At 36.8% G+C, this 18,856-nt stretch overlaps 3 protein-coding genes across 3 annotated transcripts; all 3 read right to left on the bottom strand.

The window, feature by feature from the left end:
* Positions 1-1,928: 1,928 nt before the first annotated feature.
* On the bottom strand, positions 1,929-5,740 carry LOC128370972 (interaptin-like). The gene is made up of 3 exons (XM_053331155.1): positions 2,220-5,740; positions 2,049-2,112; positions 1,929-1,994 (listed from the first exon to the last, which is right to left on the bottom strand). Exon 1 carries the CDS (start codon positions 5,723-5,725, stop codon positions 2,231-2,233), a length of 3,495 nt encoding a protein of 1,164 aa, XP_053187130.1. The 5' UTR covers positions 5,726-5,740; the 3' UTR covers positions 1,929-1,994; positions 2,049-2,112; positions 2,220-2,230.
* Positions 5,741-5,766: 26 nt separating this feature from the next.
* LOC128370970 (trichohyalin-like) lies at positions 5,767-8,518 on the bottom strand. The gene is made up of 2 exons (XM_053331154.1): positions 5,882-8,518; positions 5,767-5,790 (listed from the first exon to the last, which is right to left on the bottom strand). Exons 1-2 carry the CDS (start codon positions 8,393-8,395, stop codon positions 5,767-5,769), a joined length of 2,538 nt encoding a protein of 845 aa, XP_053187129.1. The 5' UTR covers positions 8,396-8,518.
* A 2,858-nt stretch (positions 8,519-11,376) lies between these two features.
* Positions 11,377-18,692, bottom strand: LOC128370969 (myosin-11-like). Its single transcript, XM_053331153.1, has 6 exons — positions 17,764-18,692; positions 15,789-16,077; positions 14,216-14,636; positions 13,877-14,026; positions 12,189-12,865; positions 11,377-11,413 (listed from the first exon to the last, which is right to left on the bottom strand). Exons 1-6 carry the CDS (start codon positions 18,638-18,640, stop codon positions 11,377-11,379), a joined length of 2,451 nt encoding a protein of 816 aa, XP_053187128.1. The 5' UTR covers positions 18,641-18,692.
* Positions 18,693-18,856: the final 164 nt, after the last annotated feature.

The following is an 18,856-nucleotide window of genomic DNA, read 5'->3' as shown; positions in this document are numbered from 1 at the left end:
CAACTCCCCTCAAAACTCACTTCTGAAAAGTTGACAGCTCTGACAGATTTAATGGTCACTTTCTACCAGTTCCACAATCCGCCAGTAGGTGGCATTGTTGTTCAGTATATGTGAAAACAGGTTATGAGTAGGGATTTAAAAGACAGATAGTTTAAAAGGATGTTTGAGTAACTTCTGCTATAAACTACAGCGACCAATTGTTTTGACAGAGCTGTTTAAATATATTAAACTATATATTTGTGAGCCATTTTAAAATGGTAGAAGAAATCAGTGTGCTGGAGGCTGAGCGATACAGACAGGGTAGGGAAATCTGAAAGTACTGAGAGGCAAACACATTATTGGCTTTGGACTTCCCATGAGAATTGCTGACAATAACAAAAATACAGAATATTGCCAACTTCATCCTTTAAAGATATTCAGGCAGAGAGCTGGAGGGCTGACTGCTAAAGCCTGGTCACCTGCAGTGTTCTCTCCAGAACTGGATGTTCTAGTCCAGAGGAAAGAATGGGTAGCCTATATTATTTACAGTTATCCACACAGCATGGAAAGAAAAGTCTATATATTATTTACACAATCAACAATGTAAGTTAGGTAGAAGGGGGACATTGGGTACACTTCCTGTGAATATTTACCAAATGAGATTCACAATGTTCATATTTCTATGCAGAGAATCACATTGCTTGGTCTCTCAAGTGCAAACCTGGTGTTGTGAGAACAGATATTGACTTTTGAACATGAATTTGTCAGTGCCATTCTGTTTTTTGTTTATTTGTTTTGGCAAATCTTGAAAAAGTGTAAATAATATGTGTACTTTTTCTCCAAAAAAGCCACTGTCAATTTGAATCATTAGACTTTCTTGGACGAGGAAACTCTACGACCCAATTCTCAGTATTCAAGAAATTGGGTTATATGAACACTACTAAATAGATTGTTCACGTTCCCTGTGATTTATTGTCTGTATTGATGAATCTAGTGACTGGTTTTGATGAGGTATCACAGTATGGTAAAAGGACATACAGCAGACCTGTGCTTCTTGGTCTCTGATCACAATATTTCCCTTTACATTTTGAGATTTAAAAGACAAAGTCTGTGTAAAGTGAATTCATTAATTAACTTCTAAACATATTATACATGTTGGAAAATGGTTACAGAAAACATGTGAAAGGGCTGATAACTATGCAGTACTTCATATATATATATATATAGACTTTATATATATATATATATATATATAGACTTTATATTCATATAAGTAAGAATATACTGTATATATGTATACATATATATATATGCGCACACTATATTATTACTTATATGAAGATAAAGTCAAGATTGAGATGTTCCTTATTTATTCTGGAACTCCAGGGTCCATAATAAGGTGTTATGACCCTATTTACTGTGTTTGACAGAAGAGAGAGAAAAAGGATAGGAAAGAGAAAATGATGTGGATTATTTTATTTTACATATAAAACTTTATTCAAGAAATACATACTGTGTATTCATAATACAGCATTAAAATATAGAGCTGTCCTACACAACCTCCTCAGGATTAATACATTCTTTTAAAATATATATATATTTGTGAATATTGTATGTAGTTTTCTTAACGTAATGTAACATGTCTTAATGTAACAGATAAGTAAGAAATCAATCATCAAACACATGTAAAGCAATTAAACATGATAATTTCTGAAATACTAAAGATTCTCTGTAATTAAGTACTCTACAGAGACTCTTTAGTATCAGGTCATAGTGACTTATTTTTCTGTTCATTCATTCACAAGTTTAATAAATTGTAATTAATATTGTAATAAACAAATATTAATCAGGAACTGCAAACTAAAAATGAAGTACTCATACTTAAAGCACACTGTTATATCTTATTATCTTACTAAATCCTATGCTTCTATGTTTATGTCAAAGGTAAAGCGTTTTTGGAGACAAACACATTTTGCACTCTGAAGTAAAAACAGAACTTAACATTGTGTCCTGTTTAAAAATGTCAAAGGAATAGTTTGATTTACATTTAAGCCATTTTTTCTGAATTTGAAACATGAAATTTGACATCAGGCTGGTAATGGGCTGTCCAGAACAGACAGAATCTTCATGTCACTGTAAAACAAACACACATACATTATTTCAAAATGCTCATGCCATCTTGGTTTGTGTAATCAAACAGATTGAGTCATACTTCATTAAGAAAAGCCATTGACACTTACAGGCCTGTGTCTCATCTTTCGTCTGGGCACAGCTCCCCACAGCAGGCACAGGAAGGGCGGCAGCAGCAGCGATAGCAACATTGCCGGAGCTGGTGGAGGAGTCTACTGCATGTGTGTGGAGCTGCTTCAGTGTCTTCACCCTTCATCAGTTCTTGATATGTTTCGGTGGAGGCTTCTGTGGTTTGATTAGCTTTGTCGCTGGCTTTAACTGTCCTCAACACTTTGTCTCTGACCTGGAGTTTCCCAATCTCACTGAGCATCTGAACCTTAAGCTGTTGGAGCTCTGTGTGTTTTTCATCAAGTGTTTTGCAGTCTTTCTCCCAGTCACTTTGACTTGTCCCAGTTAGTCCTTGTTCCAGCTTTGGTTCCTTTTCTCTCTGTCTCCATGTTCTTTTAACAAACTGACTGATCACCTTTAGTCTTTTCTCCAGGTTGTTTTTCATCTCATGACTCCTCCGCTTCATCTGATCTATCTCCTTCCGTTCGGTTTTTGTATCCTTCCACATCTTTCGCAAACCTTCACTTTTTGAAATTTTCCCATCTGTTACATCTTTTTGCTCTGCTGTCAACTCAGATATGCTTGCAAGCTTCTGTTTTATTTCATTTTCCACTTCTTCATACTCCATCACCATCAGCAGATCTTCCCTCTCAGTTTCAACGTGTTTATCTTTTCTTTCAGTATCACGTGTATATTCCTTTAACATCGACTGATGTTCAAATTCTTCAGTCTCGATCATAACACTTGTGTGCAGAGCATCCTTCTCACTTTCAAACTCTTGGAGCAATTCTTCTCCTACAAACATAGTTTGTACGGCCTTATCACACTTGATTAACAGCACATGTTTTTCCTCTTTTTGTATCAGGTCATAGTGACTAATAATCTTATTTTTCTGTTCATTAAGTACATAACACTTGTGTTCAAGTATTGTGTTGAAATGCAGTATTTCTCTGTTTTTCTGCTCCAATCTGTCCATATTATTTCTAAACTCTTCATATGTCCTTTGATTAAACTGTTTTAGCTTGTCTCTAAATGTTTCCATGGAGTTCATTACATTAGTAAGCTGGCCCTTTCTGATTTTCAGCTCGGGGTGGGTGATCTCATCAAGGAGATAGACATGTTCAGTGGTTTCATCACTCTTTTGTATCAACTTATCTTTCTCTGCTTTTACATATTGTTTATCTATTTCTGATGTATTAATCTGCTTCTGGATTTCAGACCTCATCAGCTCCAGTTCCTCTCTCTCTTGTTTCAGCTCTGCCTTTATTTCTTGTTTTTCCAACTCTAACTTTTTCTTCCATTCTTTTTCCATTTCCTCTCTCATGTTTGACAGGATACTTGTCAGACCTTCCTTCTCTCTTTCTAACAACTCAGAGTAACAAGTCATGTCTTCTTTCTCTTTCTCAATATCCATCTTCATCTGACTGAGTTGTTCTCTCTCTCGACTGATGCTGTTCACGGCAGCTTCAATGTTGGTTTTCTCTCTGCTTATCTCATCAAACAGACTGTCTATATGCTCTTTTTTCTTATGAAGCTCAGCTTTTGTGACTTCTAATTGGTCCTTCTCATCTTTCATATCTTCTTTATCTTGCATTAATATGTCAGTTTGTTTGAGGATGTCAGACCTCATCAGATCCAAGTCCAGTTTTTTCTTTGTCATCATCTCATTCACTCTATCCAGATCTTCTTTCTCTTGTTTCATCTGATCTTTAACATTTTCAAGATGTTGTTTTTCTGTCTCAAATGTTCTCTTCCATTCTTCTTTCTCATTGAAAAGTAGTTCTTTCTGTCTCTCAATGCCAATATTAATCTGACTGAGTTTTTCTCTCTCTCCACTGACTGTGTTCATGGCAGCTTCAACTTCTTCCTTCTTTTTGTTGAGATCCTTCTTCAAAAATTCAAGCTCTTCTCTTTCTGCCAGTTCAGTTTTGTCACTGCTTTGCATTTCTTTTATCAGTCTTGTGGTCTTGGATTCCTTCAGTTCTACTTCATCATCTTTATTTTGGTCCAATGTATTAATTTGCTCCTGGATGTCAGACCTCATCAGCTCCAAGTCCAGTTTCTCTTTCCTCACCATCTCATTCATATTATACAGATCCTCTCTGTCTTGTTTCAGCGCTGCCTTCAAGTTTTCAAGTTCTTGTTTTTCCATCTCAATCGTTTGCTTCCATCCTTCTTTCTCACTGAAAAGTATTTCTTTCTCTCTCTCAATGTCCATCTTTAACAGTCTGAGTTGTTCTCTCTCTCCACTTATGATGTTCATGGCAGCTTCAACTTCATCCTTTTTCTTGTCGAGATCCTTTCTCAAAAGTTCAAGTTCTTCTCTTTCTGCCAGTACAATGCTATCACTGGTTTGCATTTTTTGTATCAGTCTTGTGATCTTGGATTCCTTCAGTTCTACTTCTTCTTGTTTATCTTCTTCGAATGTATCAATTTCCTTCTGCATGTCAGAACTCATCAATTCGAAGTCCAGTTTCTCTTTTTCCATCATCTCATTAACTCTGTCTAGATCCTGTCTCTCTTGTTTCAGCTCTGCCTTCAAGTTTTCAAGGTCTTGTTTTTCCATCTCAAATGTTCTCTTCCATTCTTCGTTCTCACTGAAAAGTGAGAAAGCTTTCTCTCCCTCAATGCCCATCTTCATCTGACTGAGTTGTTCTCTCTCTCTACTGATAATGTTCATGGCAGCTTTGACGTCTTCCTTCTCCTTGTCGAGATCCTTTCTCAAAAGTTCAAGTTCTTCTCTTTCGACCAGTACAGTGCTATCACTGGTTTGCTGTTCTTGTGTTGGTCTTGTGATCTTGGGTTCCTTCAGTTCTACTTCTTCATCTTTATCTTGTTCTAATGTACTAATCTCCTTTGGAATATCAGACCTCATCAACTCCAAGTCCACTTTCTCTTTCTTCATCATCTCATTCATTCTATCCAGATCCTCTCTGTCTTGAATCAGCACTGCCTTCAAGTTTTCAAGGTCTTGTTTTTCCATTTCAAATGTTCTCTTCCATTCTTCTTTCTCATTGAAAAGTAGTTCTTTCTGTCTCTCAATGCCCATATTCATCTGACTGAGTTGTTCTCTCTCTCCCCTGATGCTGTTCATGGCAATTTCCACTTCTTCCTTTTTCTTGTTGAGATCCTTCTTCAAAAGTTCCACTTTTTCTCTTTCTTCCAGTACAATACTCTCACTGGTTTTCTGTTCTTGTGTCAGTCTTGTGGTCTTGGGTTCCTTTAATTGTGCTTCATCATCTTTATCTTGTTCTAATTTATTAATCTGCTTCTGGATATCAGACCTCATCTGCTCCAATCCCAGCTTTTCTTTCTTCAACATCTCATTCATTCTATCCAGATCCTCTCTGTCTTGAATCAGCACTGCCATCAAGTTTTCAAGGTCTTGTTTTTCTATCTCAAATGTTTTCTTCCATTCTTCTTTCTCATTGATAAGTATTTCTTTTTCTATGTCAATGCCCATTTTCATCTGACTGAGTTGTTCTCTCTCTCCACTGACTTTGTTCATGGCAGCTTCAACTTCTTCCTTGTTCTTCTTCAGATCATTCTTCAAAAGTTCAAGTTCTTCTCTTTCTGCCAGTATGGTGTTCTTACTGATTTGAAGTTCTTCTTCTTTTGTTTTGATCTCACCATCTTTGACTTCTTGTTCTTTTTGTTTTAAAGCAATAATGTTCATGACGTTTTCCAGTTGGTCTCTTGCTGTCTGAACCTGAAGGGTCAGATCTTTAATGTTGGATTTCTCTCTGTTTATCTCATCAAACAGACTGTCAGCATATTCTTTCTTCTTTTGAAGCGCAGCCTTTGTCATTTCTAACTTGTCTTTTTGGTTTTTGATATCTGCTTTATCTCGTTGTAATAAGTCAGTTTGTTTGAGGATGTCAGACCTCATCAACTCCAAGTCCAGTTTCTCTTTCTTCATCTTCTCATTGAATCTATCCAGATCCTCTTTCTCTTGTGTCATCTGATCTTTCAAGTTTTCAAGATCTTGTTTTTCCATCTCAAATGTTTTCTTCCATCCTTCTTTCTCATTGATAAGTATTTCATTTTCTCTGTCAATGCCCATTTTCATTTGACTGAGTTGTTCTCTCTCTCCCCTGATGCTGTTCATGGCAATTTCAACTTCTTCCGTTTTCTTGTGGAGATCATTCTTCAAAAGTTCCACTTCTTCTCTTTCTTCCAGTACAATGCTCTCACTGGTTTGCTGTTCTTTTGTCAGTCTTGTGGTCTTGGGTTCCTTTAATTGTACTTCATCATCTCCATCTTGTTCTAATTTATTAATCTGCTTCTGGATATCAGATCTCATCAGCTCCAATCCCAGCTTCTCTTTCTTCAACATCTCATTCATTTGCTCTAGAGCCTCTCTGTCTTGTTTCAGTGCTGCCTTCAAGCTTTCAAGTTCTTGTTTTTCCATCACAAACATTTGCTTCCATCCTTTTTTCTCATTGAGAAGTATTTCTTTCTCTTTCTCGATGTCCATCTTCATCTGACTGAGTTGTTCTCTCTCTCCAGTGATGCTGTTCATGACAGCTTCAACTTCCTCCTCTTTCTTGGTGAGATCCTTTCTCACAAGTTCAAGTTCTTCTCTTTCTGGTAGTGCAATAGTCTCACTGGTTTTCTGTTCTTGTATCAGTCTTGTGATCATGGGTTCCTTCAGTTCTACTTCTTCTTGTTTATCTTGCTCTAATGTACTGATCTGCTTCTGGATGCCAGAACTCATCAACTCCAAGTCCAGTTTCTCTTTTTTCATCATCTCATTCACCTTACCTAGATCTTCTCTCTCTTGTTTCAGCTCTGACTTCAAGTTTTCAAGGTCTTGTTTTTCCATCTCAAACGTTTGCTTCCATTCTTCTTTCTCATAGAAAAGTTTCTCTTTCTCTTTTTCAATGCCCATTTTCATTTGACTGAGTTGTTCTCTCTCTCCACTGATGATGTTCATGGCAGCTTCAACTTCTTCCTTCGTTTTGTTGAGATCCTTTCTCAAAAGTTCCACTTCTTCTCTTTCTTCCAGTGCAATGCTCTCACTTGTTTGCTTTTTTTGCATCAGTCTTGTGATCTTGGGTTCCTTCAGTTCTGTTTCTTCCTGTTCATCTTGTTCTAATGTCCTAATCTCCTTTGGAATATCAGACCTCATCAGCTCCAAGTCCAGCTTCTCTTTTCTCATCATCTCATTCATTCTATCCAGATCCTCTCTGTCTTGAATCAGCGCTGCCTTCAAGTTTTCAAGGTGTTGTTTTTCCATCCCAAATGTTCTCTTCCATTCTTCTTTCTCATTGAAAAGTAGTTCTTTCTGTCTCTCAATGCCCATATTCATCTGACTGAGTTGTTCTCGCTCTCCCCTGATGCTGTTCATGGCAATTTCAACTTCTTCCTTTTTCTTGTTGAGATCTTTCTTCAAAAGTTCCACTTCTTCTCTTTCTGCCAGTACAATGCTCTCACTGGTTAGTTGTTCTTGTGTCAGTCTTGTGGTCCTGGGTTCCTTTAATTGTACTTCATCATCTTTATCTTGTTCTAATGTCCTAATCTCCTTTGGAATATCAGACCTCATCAGCTCCAAGTCCAGCTTCTCTTTTCTCATCATCTCATTCATTCTATCCAGATCCTCTCTGTCTTGAATCAGCGCTGCCTTCAAGTTTTCAAGGTGTTGTTTTTCAATCTCAAATGTTCTTTTCCAATCTTCTTTCTCATTGAAAAGTATGTTTTTCTGTCTCTCAATGCCAATATTCATCTGACTGAGTTGTTCTCTCTCTCCCCTGATGCTGTTCATGGCAATTTCAACTTCTTCCTTTTTCTTGTTGAGATCCTTCTTCAAAAGTTCCACTTCTTCTCTTTCTGTTAGTACAATGGTCTCACTGGTTAGTTGTTCTTGTGTCAGTCTTGTGATCTTGGGTTCCTTCAGTTGTTGTTCTTCATCTTTATCTTGTTCTAATTTATTAATCTGCTTCTGGATATCAGACCTCATCTGCTCCAAATCCAGCTTCTCTTTCTTCAACATATCATTCATTTGATCAAGATCCTCTCTGTCTTGTTTCAGTGCTGCCTTCAAGTTTTCAAGTTCTTGTTTTTCCAACACAAACAACTGCTTCCATCCTTTTTTCTCAATGAGAAGTATTTCTTTCTCCTTCTCGATGTCCATCTTCATCTGACTGAGTTGTTCTCTTTCTCCAGTAATGCTATTCATGACAGCTTCAACTTCCTCCTCTTTCTTGTTAAGATCCTGTCTCAAAAGTTCCACTTCTTCTCTTTCTGCCAGTACAATGCTCTCACTTGTTTGTTGTTCTTGTGTCAGTCTTGTGATATTGGGTTCCTTCAGTTCTACTACTTTTTTATCTTTATCTTGTTCTAATGTCCTAATCTCCTTTGGAATATCAGACCTCATCAGCTCCAAGTCCAGCTTCTCTTTCTTCATTTTCTCATTCATTCTATCCAGATCATCTCTGTCTTGAATCAGCGCTGCCTTCAAGTTTTCAAGGTCTTGTTTTTCCATCTCAAATGTTTTCTTCCATCCGTCTTTCTCATTGATAAGTATTTCTTTTTCTTTTTCAATGTCTGTAGTCATCTGACTGAGTATTTCTCTCTCTCCACTGACTATGTTCATGGCAGCTTCAACTTCTTCCTTCTTCTTGTTCAGATCCTTCTTCAAAAGTTCAAGTTCTTCTCTTTCTGCCAGTATGGTGTTCTTACTGATTTGAAGTTCTTCTTCTTTTGTTTTGATCTCACCATCTTTGACTTCTTGTTCTTTTTGTTTTAAAGCAAAAACGTTCATGACGTTTTCCAGTTGGTCTCTTGCTGTCTGAACCTGAAGGGTCAGATCTTTAATGTTGGTTTTCTCTCTGTTTATCTCATCAAACAGACTGTCAGCATGCTCTTTCTTCTTTTGAAGCTCAGCCTTTGTCATTTCTAACTTGTCTTTTTGGTTTTTCATATCTTCTTTATCTCGTTGTAATAAGTCAGTTTGTTGAAGGATGTCAGACCTCATCAACTCCAAGTCCAGTTTCTCTTTCTTCATCGTCTCATTGAATCTATCCATATCCTCGTTATCTTGTGTCATCTGATCTTTCAAGTTTTCCAGATCTTGTTTTTCCATCTCAAATGTTGTCCTCCATCCGTCTTTCTCATTGATAAGTATTTCTTTTTCTTTTTCAATGTCTGTAGTCATCTGACTGAGTATTTCTCTCTCTCCACTGACTGTGTTCATGGCAGCTTCAACTTCTTCCTTCTTCTTGTTCAGATCCTTCTTCAAAAGTTCAAGTTCTTCTCTTTCTGCCAGTATGGTGTTCTTACTGATTTGAAGTTCTTCTTCTTTTGTTTTGATCTCACCATCTTTGACTTCTTGTCCTTTTTGTTTTAAAGCAAAAATGTTCATGACGTTTTCCAGTTGGTCTCTTGCTGTCTGAACCTGAAGGGTCAGATCTTTAATGTTGGTTTTCTCTCTGTTTATCTCATCAAACAGACTGTCAGCATGCTCTTTCTTCTTTTGAAGCTCAGCCTTTGTCATTTCTAACTTGTCTTTTTGGTCTTTCATATCTTCCATATCTCGTTGTAATAAGTCAGTTTGTTGAAGGATGTCAGACCTCATCAACTCCAAGTCCAGTTTCTCTTTCTTCATCTTCTCATTGAATCTATCCAGATCCTCTTTCTCTTGTGTCATCTGATCTTTCAAGTTTTCCAGATCTTGTTTTTCCATCTCAAATGTTTTCTTCCATCCGTCTTTCTCATTGATAAGTATTTCTTTTTCTTTTTCAATGTCTGTAGTTATTTGACTGAGTATTTCTCTCTCTCCACTGACTGTGTTCATGGCAGCTTCAACTTCTTCCTTCTTCTTGTTCAGATCCTTCTTCAAAAGTTCAAGTTCTTCTCTTTCTGCCAGTATGGTGTTCTTACTGATTTGAAGTTCTTCTTCTTTTGTTTTGATCTCACCATCTTTGACTTCTTGTTCTTTTTGTTTTAAAGCAAAAACGTTCATGACGTTTTCCAGTTGGTCTCTTGCTGTCTGAACCTGAAGGGTCAGATCTTTAATGTTGGTTTTCTCTCTGTTTATCTCATCAAACAGACTGTCAGCATGCTCTCTCTTCTTTTGAAGCTCAGCCTTTGTCATTTCTAACTTGTCTTTTTGGTCTTTCATATCTACTTCATCTTGTTGTAATAAGTCAGTTTGTTGAAGGATGTCAGACCTCATCAACTCCAAGTCCAGTTTCTCTTTCTTCATCGTCTCATTGAATCTATCCAGATCCTCTTTCTCTTGTGTCATCTGATCTTTAAAGTTTTCAAGATCTTGTTTTTCCATCTCAAATGTTTTCTTCCATTCATCTTTCTCATTGATAAGTATTTCTTTTTCTTTTTCAATTTCTGTAGTCATCTGACTCAGTTGAGCTCTCTCTCCACTGATGCTGTTAATGGCAGCTTCAACTTCTTCCTTCTTCTTGTTCAGATCCTTCTTCAAAAGTTCAAGTTCTTCTCTTTCTGCCAGTATGGTGTTCTTACTGATTTGAAGTTCTTCTTCTTTTGTTTTGATCTCACCATCTTTGACTTCTTGTCCTTTTTGTTTTAAAGCAAAAATGTTCATGACGTTTTCCAGTTGGTCTCTTGCTGTCTGAACCTGAAGGGTCAGATCTTTAATGTTGGTTTTCTCTCTGTTTATCTCATCAAACAGACTGTCAGCATGCTCTTTCTTCTTTTGAAGCTCAGCCTTTGTCATTTCTAACTTGTCTTTTTGGTCTTTCATATCTTCCATATCTCGTTGTAATAAGTCAGTTTGTTGAAGGATGTCAGACCTCATCAACTCCAAGTCCAGTTTCTCTTTCTTCATCTTCTCATTGAATCTATCCAGATCCTCTTTCTCTTGTGTCATCTGATCTTTCAAGTTTTCCAGATCTTGTTTTTCCATCTCAAATGTTTTCTTCCATCCGTCTTTCTCATTGATAAGTATTTCTTTTTCTTTTTCAATGTCTGTAGTTATTTGACTGAGTATTTCTCTCTCTCCACTGACTGTGTTCATGGCAGCTTCAACTTCTTCCTTCTTCTTGTTCAGATCCTTCTTCAAAAGTTCAAGTTCTTCTCTTTCTGCCAGTATGGTGTTCTTACTGATTTGAAGTTCTTCTTCTTTTGTTTTGATCTCACCATCTTTGACTTCTTGTTCTTTTTGTTTTAAAGCAAAAACGTTCATGACGTTTTCCAGTTGGTCTCTTGCTGTCTGAACCTGAAGGGTCAGATCTTTAATGTTGGTTTTCTCTCTGTTTATCTCATCAAACAGACTGTCAGCATGCTCTCTCTTCTTTTGAAGCTCAGCCTTTGTCATTTCTAACTTGTCTTTTTGGTCTTTCATATCTACTTCATCTTGTTGTAATAAGTCAGTTTGTTGAAGGATGTCAGACCTCATCAACTCCAAGTCCAGTTTCTCTTTCTTCATCGTCTCATTGAATCTATCCAGATCCTCTTTCTCTTGTGTCATCTGATCTTTAAAGTTTTCAAGATCTTGTTTTTCCATCTCAAATGTTTTCTTCCATTCATCTTTCTCATTGATAAGTATTTCTTTTTCTTTTTCAATTTCTGTAGTCATCTGACTCAGTTGAGCTCTCTCTCCACTGATGCTGTTAATGGCAGCTTCAACTTCTTCCTTCTTCTTGTTCAGATCCTTCTTCAAAAGTTCAAGTTCTTCTCTTTCTGCCAGTATGGTGTTCTTACTGATTTGAAGTTCTTCTTCTTTTGTTTTGATCTCACCATCTTTGACTTCTTGTTCTTTTTGTTTTAAAGCAAAAATGTTCATGACGTTTTTCAGTTGGTCTCTTGCTGTCTGAACCTGAAGGGTCAGATCTTTAATGTTGGTTCTCTCTCTGTTTATCTCATCAAACAGACTGTCAGCATGCTTTTTCTTCTTTTGAAGTTCAGCCTTTGTCATTTCTAACTTGTATTTTTGGTCTTTCATATCTTCTTTATCTCGTTGTAATAAGTCAGTTTGTTGAAGGATGTCAGACCTCATCAACTCCAAGTCCAGTTTCTCTTTCTTCATCTTCTCATTGAATCTATCCAGATCCTCTTTCTCTTGTGTCATCTGATCTTTCAAGTTTTCCAGATCTTGTTTTTCCATCTCAAATGTTTTCTTCCATCCGTCTTTCTCATTGATAAGTATTTCTTTTTCTTTTTCAATGTCTGTAGTCATCTGACAAAGTATTTCTCTCTCTCCACTGACTGTGTTCATGGCAGCTTCAACTTCTTCCTTCTTCTTGTTCAGATCCTTCTTCAAAAGTTCAAGTTCTTCTCTTTCTGCCAGTATGGTGTTCTTACTGATTTGAAGTTCTTCTTCTTTTGTTTTGATCTCACCATCTTTGACTTCTTGTTCTTTTTGTTTTAAAGCAAAAACGTTCATGACGTTTTCCAGTTGGTCTCTTGCTGTCTGAACCTGAAGGGTCAGATCTTTAATGTTGGTTTTCTCTCTGTTTATCTCATCAAACAGACTGTCAGCATGCTCTTTCTTCTTTTGAAGCTCAGCCATTGTCATTTCTAACTTGTCTTTTTGGTCTTTCATATCTTCTTTATCTCGTTGTAATAAGTCAGTTTGTTGAAGGATGTCAGACCTCATCAACTCCAAGTCCAGTTTCTCTTTCTTCATCTTCTGATTGAATCTATCCAGATCCTCTTTCTCTTGTGTCATCTGATCTTTCAAGTTTTCCAGATCTTGTTTTTCCATCTCAAATGTTTTCTTCCATCCGTCTTTCTCATTGATAAGTATTTCTTTTTCTTTTTCAATGTCTGTAGTTATTTGACTGAGTATTTCTCTCTCTCCACTGACTGTGTTCATGGCAGCTTCAACTTCTTCCTTCTTCTTGTTCAGATCCTTCTTCAAAAGTTCAAGTTCTTCTCTTTCTGCCAGTATGGTGTTCTTACTGATTTGAAGTTCTTCTTCTTTTGTTTTGATCTCACCATCTTTGACTTCTTGTTCTTTTTGTTTTAAAGCAAAAACGTTCATGACGTTTTCCAGTTGGTCTCTTGCTGTCTGAACCTGAAGGGTCAGATCTTTAATGTTGGTTTTCTCTCTGTTTATCTCATCAAACAGACTGTCAGCATGCTCTCTCTTCTTTTGAAGCTCAGCCTTTGTCATTTCTAACTTGTCTTTTTGGTCTTTCATATCTACTTCATCTCGTTGTAATAAGTCAGTTTGTTGAAGGATGTCAGACCTCATCAACTCCAAGTCCAGTTTCTCTTTCTTCATCGTCTCATTGAATCTATCCAGATCCTCTTTCTCTTGTGTCATCTGATCTTTAAAGTTTTCAAGATCTTGTTTTTCCATCTCAAATGTTTTCTTCCATTCATCTTTCTCATTGATAAGTATTTCTTTTTCTTTTTCAATTTCTGTAGTCATCTGACTCAGTTGAGCTCTCTCTCCACTGATGCTGTTAATGGCAGCTTCAACTTCTTCCTTCTTCTTGTTCAGATCCTTCTTCAAAAGTTCAAGTTCTTCTCTTTCTGCCAGTATGGTGTTCTTACTGATTTGAAGTTCTTCTTCTTTTGTTTTGATCTCACCATCTTTGACTTCTTGTTCTTTTTGTTTTAAAGCAAAAATGTTCATGACGTTTTCCAGTTGGTCTCTTGCTGTCTGAACCTGAAGGGTCAGATCTTTAATGTTGGTTCTCTCTCTGTTTATCTCATCAAACAGACTGTCAGCATGCTCTTTCTTCTTTTGAAGCTCAGCCTTTGTCATTTCTAACTTGTCTTTTTGGTCTTTCATATCTTCTTTATCTCGTTGTAATAAGTCAGTTTGTTGAAGGATGTCAGACCTCATCAACTCCAAGTCCAGTTTCTCTTTCTTCATCTTCTCATTGAATCTATCCAGATCCTCTTTCTCTTGTGTCATCTGATCTTTAAAGTTTTCCAGATCTTGTTTTTCCATCTCAAATGTTTTCTTCCATCCGTCTTTCTCATTGATAAGTATTTCTTTTTCTTTTTCAATGTCTGTAGTTATTTGACTGAGTATTTCTCTCTCTCCACTGACTGTGTTCATGGCAGCTTCAACTTCTTCCTTCTTCTTGTTCAGATCCTTCTTCAAAAGTTCAAGTTCTTCTCTTTCTGCCAGTATGGTGTTCTTACTGATTTGAAGTTCTTCTTCTTTTGTTTTGATCTCACCATCTTTGACTTCTTGTTCTTTTTGTTTTAAAGCAAAAACGTTCATGACGTTTTCCAGTTGGTCTCTTGCTGTCTGAACCTGAAGGGTCAGATCTTTAATGTTGGTTTTCTCTCTGTTTATCTCATCAAACAGACTGTCAGCATGCTCTCTCTTCTTTTGAAGCTCAGCCTTTGTCATTTCTAACTTGTCTTTTTGGTCTTTCATATCTTTTTCATCTCGATGTAATAAGTCAGTTTGTTTGAGGATGTCAGACCTCATCAGCTCCATGTCCAGTTTCTCCTTCTTCACCATCTCATTGACTCTATCCAGATCATCTTTCTCTTGTTTCATCTGATATTTAACATTTTCAATATCTTGTTTTTCCATCTCAAATGTTTTCTTCCATTCATCTTTCTCATTGATAAGTATTTCTTTTTCTTTTTCAATTTCTGTAGTCATCTGACTCAGTTGAGCTCTCTCTCCACTGATGCTGTTAATGGCAGCTTCAACTTCTTCCTTCTTCTTGTTCAGATCCTTCTTCAAAAGTTCAAGTTCTTCTCTTTCTGCCAGTATGGTGTTCTTACTGATTTGAAGTTCTTCTTCTTTTGTTTTGATCTCACCATCTTTGACTTCTTGTTCCTTTTGTTTTAAAGCAATAATGTTCCTGACGTTTTCCAGTTGGTCTCTTGCTGTCTGAACCTGAAGGGTCAGATCTTTAATGTTGGTTTTCTCTCTGTTTATCTCATCAAACAGACTGTCAACATGCTCTTTCTTCTTTTGAAGCTCAACCTTTGTCATTTTTAACTTGTCTTTTTGGTCTTTCGTATCTTCCTTATCTCGTTGTAATAAGTCAGTTTGTTGAAGGATGTCAGACCTCATCAACTCCAAGTCCAGTTTCTCTTTCTTCATCTTCTCATTGAATCTATCCAGATCCTCTTTCTCTTGTGTCATCTGATCTTTAAAGTTTTCCAGATCTTGTTTTTCCATCTCAAATGTTTTCTTCCATCCTTCTTTCTCATTGATAAGTATTTCTTTTTCTTTTTCAATGTCTGTAGTTATTTGACTGATTATTTCTCTCTCTCCACTGACTGTGTTCATGGCAGCTTCAACTTCTTCCTTCTTCTTGTTCAGATCCTTCTTCAAAAGTTCAAGTTCTTCTCTTTCTGCCAGTATGGTGTTCTTACTGATTTGAAGTTCTTCTTCTTTTGTTTTGATCTCACCATCTTTGACTTCTTGTTCTTTTTGTTTTAAAGCAAAAACGTTCATGACGTTTTCCAGTTGGTCTCTTGCTGTCTGAACCTGAAGGGTCAGATCTTTAATGTTGGTTTTCTCTCTGTTTATCTCATCAAACAGACTGTCAGCATGCTCTTTCTTCTTTTGAAGCTCAGCCTTTGTCATTTCTAACTTGTCTTTTTGGTCTTTCATATCTTTTTTATCTCGTTGTAACAAGTCAGTTTGTTGAAGGATGTCAGACCTCATCAACTCCAAGTCCAGTTTCTCTTTCTTCATCGTCTCATTGAATCTATCCAGATCCTCTTTCTCTTGTGTCATCTGATCTTTAAAGTTTTCAAGATCTTGTTTTTCCATCTCAAATGTTTTCTTCCATTCGTCTTTCTCATTGATAAGTATTTCTTTTTCTTTTTCAATTTCTGTAGTCATCTGACTCAGTTGAGCTCTCTCTCCACTGATGCTGTGAATGTCAGCTTCAACTTCTTCCTTCTTCTTGTTCAGATCCTTCTTCAAAAGTTCAAGTTCTTCTCTTTCTGCCAGTATGGTGTTCTTACTGATTTGAAGTTCTTCTTCTTTTGTTTTGATCTCACCATCTTTGACTTCTTGTTCTTTTTGTTTTAAAGCAAAAACGTTCATGACGTTTTCCAGTTGGTCTCTTGCTGTCTGAACCTGAAGGGTCAGATCTTTAATGTTGGTTCTCTCTCTGTTTATCTCATCAAACAGACTGTCAGCATGCTCTTTCTTCTTTTGAAGCTCAGCCTTTGTCATTTCTAACTTGTCTTTTTGGTCTTTCATATCTTCTTTATCTCGTTGTAATAAGTCAGTTTGTTGAAGGATGTCAGACCTCATCAACTCCAAGTCCAGTTTCTCTTTCTTCATCTTCTCATTGAATTTATCCAGATCCTCTTTCTCTTGTGTCATCTGATCTTTCAAGTTTTCCAGATCTTGTTTTTCCATCTCAAATGTTTTCTTCCATCCGTCTTTCTCATTGATAAGTATTTCTTTTTCTTTTTCAATGTCTGTAGTCATCTGACTGAGTATTTCTCTCTCTCCACTGATGCTGTTAATGGCAGCCTCAACTTCTTCCTTCTTCTTGTTCAGATCCTTCTTCAAAAGTTCAAGTTCTTCTCTTTCTGCCAGTATGGTGTTCTTACTGATTTGAAGTTCTTCTTCTTTTGTTTTGATCTCACCATCTTTGACTTCTTGTTCCTTTTGTTTTAAAGCAAAAATGTTCATGACGTTTTCCAGTTGGTCTCTTGCTGTCTGAACCTGAAGGGTCAGATCTTTAATGTTGGTTTTCTCTCTGTTTATCTCATCAAACAGACTGTCAACATGCTCTTTCTTCTTTTGAAGCTCAGCCTTTGTCATTTCTAACTTGTCTTTTTGGTCTTTCATATCTTCTTTATCTCGTTGTAATAAGTCAGTTTGTTGAAGGATGTCAGACCTCATCAACTCCAAGTCCAGTTTCTCTTTCTTCATCTTCTCATTGAATTTATCCAGATCCTCTTTCTCTTGTGTCATCTGATCTTTCAAGTTTTCCAGATCTTGTTTTTCCATCTCAAATGTTTTCTTCCATCCGTCTTTCTCATTGATAAGTATTTCTTTTTCTTTTTCAATGTCTGTAGTCATCTGACTGAGTATTTCTCTCTCTCCACTGATGCTGTTAATGGCAGCCTCAACTTCTTCCTTCTTCTTGTTCAGATCCTTCTTCAAAAGTTCAAGTTCTTCTCTTTCTGCCAGTATGGTGTTCTTACTGATTTGAAGTTCTTCTTCTTTTGTTTTGATCTCACCATCTTTGACTTCTTGTTCCTTTTGTTTTAAAGCAAAAATGTTCATGACGTTTTCCAGTTGGTCTCTTGCTGTCTGAACCTGAAGGGTCAGATCTTTAATGTTGGTTTTCTCTCTGTTTATCTCATCAAACAGACTGTCAACATGCTCTTTCTTCTTTTGAAGCTCAACCTTTGTCATTTTTAACTTGTCTTTTTGGTCTTTCGTATCTTCCTTATCTCGTTGTAATAAGTCAGTTTGTTGAAGGATGTCAGACCTCATCAACTCCAAGTCCAGTTTCTCTTTCTTCATCTTCTCATTGAATTTATCTAGATCCTCTTTCTCTTGTGTCATCTGATCTTTCAAGTTTTCAAGATCTTGTTTTTCCATCTCAAATGTTTTCTTCCATCCTTCTTTCTCATTGATAAGTATTTCATTTTCTCTGTCAATACCCATTTTCATTTGACTGAGTTGTTCTCTCTCTCCCCTGATGCTGTTCATGGCAATTTCAACTTCTTCCGTTTTCTTGTGGAGATCATTTTTCAAAAGTTCCACTTCTTCTCTTTCTTCCAGTACAATGCTCTCACTGGTTTGCTGTTCTTTTGTCAGTCTTGTGGTCTTGGGTTCCTTTAATTGTACTTCATCATCTTCATCTTGTTCTAATTTATTAATCTGCTTCTGGATATCAGACCTCATCAGCTCCAATCGCAGCTTCTCTTTCTTCAACATCTCATTCATTTGCTCTAGAGCCTCTCTGTCTTGTATCAGTGCTGCCTTCAAGCTTTCAAGTTCTTGTTTTTCCATCACAAACATTTGCTTCCATCCTTTTTTTTCATTGAGAAGTAATTCTTTCTCTTTCTCGATGTCCATCTTCATCTGACTGAGTTTTTCTCTCTCTCCAGTGATGCTGTTCATGACAGCTTCAACTTCCTCCTCTTTCTTGGTGAGATCCTTTCTCACAAGTTCAAGTTCTTCTCTTTCTGGTAGTGCAATAGTCTCACTGGTTTTCTGTTCTTGTATCAGTCTTGTGATCATGGGTTCCTTCAGTTCTACTTCTTCTTGTTTATCTTGCTCTAATGTACTGATCTGCTTCTGGATGCCAGAACTCATCAACTCCAAGTCCAGTTTCTCTTTATTCATCATCTCATTCACCTTACCTAGATCTTCTCTCTCTTGTTTCAGCTCTGACTTCAAGTTTTCAAGGTCTTGTTTTTCCATCTCAAACGTTTGCTTCCATTCTTCTTTCTCATTGAAAAGTTTCTCTTTCTCTTTTTCAATGCCCATTTTCATTTGACTGAGTTGTTCTCTCTCTCCACTGATGATGTTCATGGCAGCTTCAACTTCTTCCTTCGTTTTGTTGAGATCCTTTCTCAAAAGTTCCACTTCTTCTCTTTCTTCCAGTGCAATGCTCTCACTTGTTTGCTTGTTTTGCATCAGTCTTGTGATCTTGGGTTCCTTCGGTTCTGTTTCTTCCTGTTCATCTTGTTCTAATGTCCTAATCTCCTTTGGAATATCAGACCTCATCAGCTCCAAGTCCAGCTTCTC

Source organism: Scomber japonicus, chromosome 13, assembly GCF_027409825.1.
Source record: "Scomber japonicus isolate fScoJap1 chromosome 13, fScoJap1.pri, whole genome shotgun sequence".
Lineage (NCBI taxonomy): Eukaryota > Metazoa > Chordata > Actinopteri > Scombriformes > Scombridae > Scomber > Scomber japonicus.
This window is presented reverse-complemented; position numbering and strand designations above follow the sequence as displayed.

Excerpts from the sequence above, each read along its gene's own strand:
- LOC128370972 (XM_053331155.1), bottom strand. The coding sequence starts at position 5,725 with ATGAACAAAGTCAGTGGAGAGAGAGAACAACTCAGTCAGATGAAAATG.
- LOC128370970 (XM_053331154.1), bottom strand. The coding sequence starts at position 8,395 with ATGAATAGCATTACTGGAGAAAGAGAACAACTCAGTCAGATGAAGATG. Across the intron at positions 5,791-5,881 it reads AAAACGTCATGAACATTATT|AAAGAGAAGAACTTGAACTT; the intron begins GCTTTAAAACAA and ends CCATACTGGCAG.
- LOC128370969 (XM_053331153.1), bottom strand. The coding sequence starts at position 18,640 with ATGAACATCATCAGTGGAGAGAGAGAACAACTCAGTCAAATGAAAATG. Across the intron at positions 16,078-17,763 it reads ACTCAGTCAAATGAAAATGG|AAAGAGAAGAACTTGAACTT; the intron begins GTATTGACAGAG and ends CCATACTGGCAG. Across the intron at positions 14,637-15,788 it reads CTGGACTTGGAGTTGATGAG|AGTCAATGAGATGGTGAAGA; the intron begins GTCTGACATCCT and ends TGATCTGGATAG.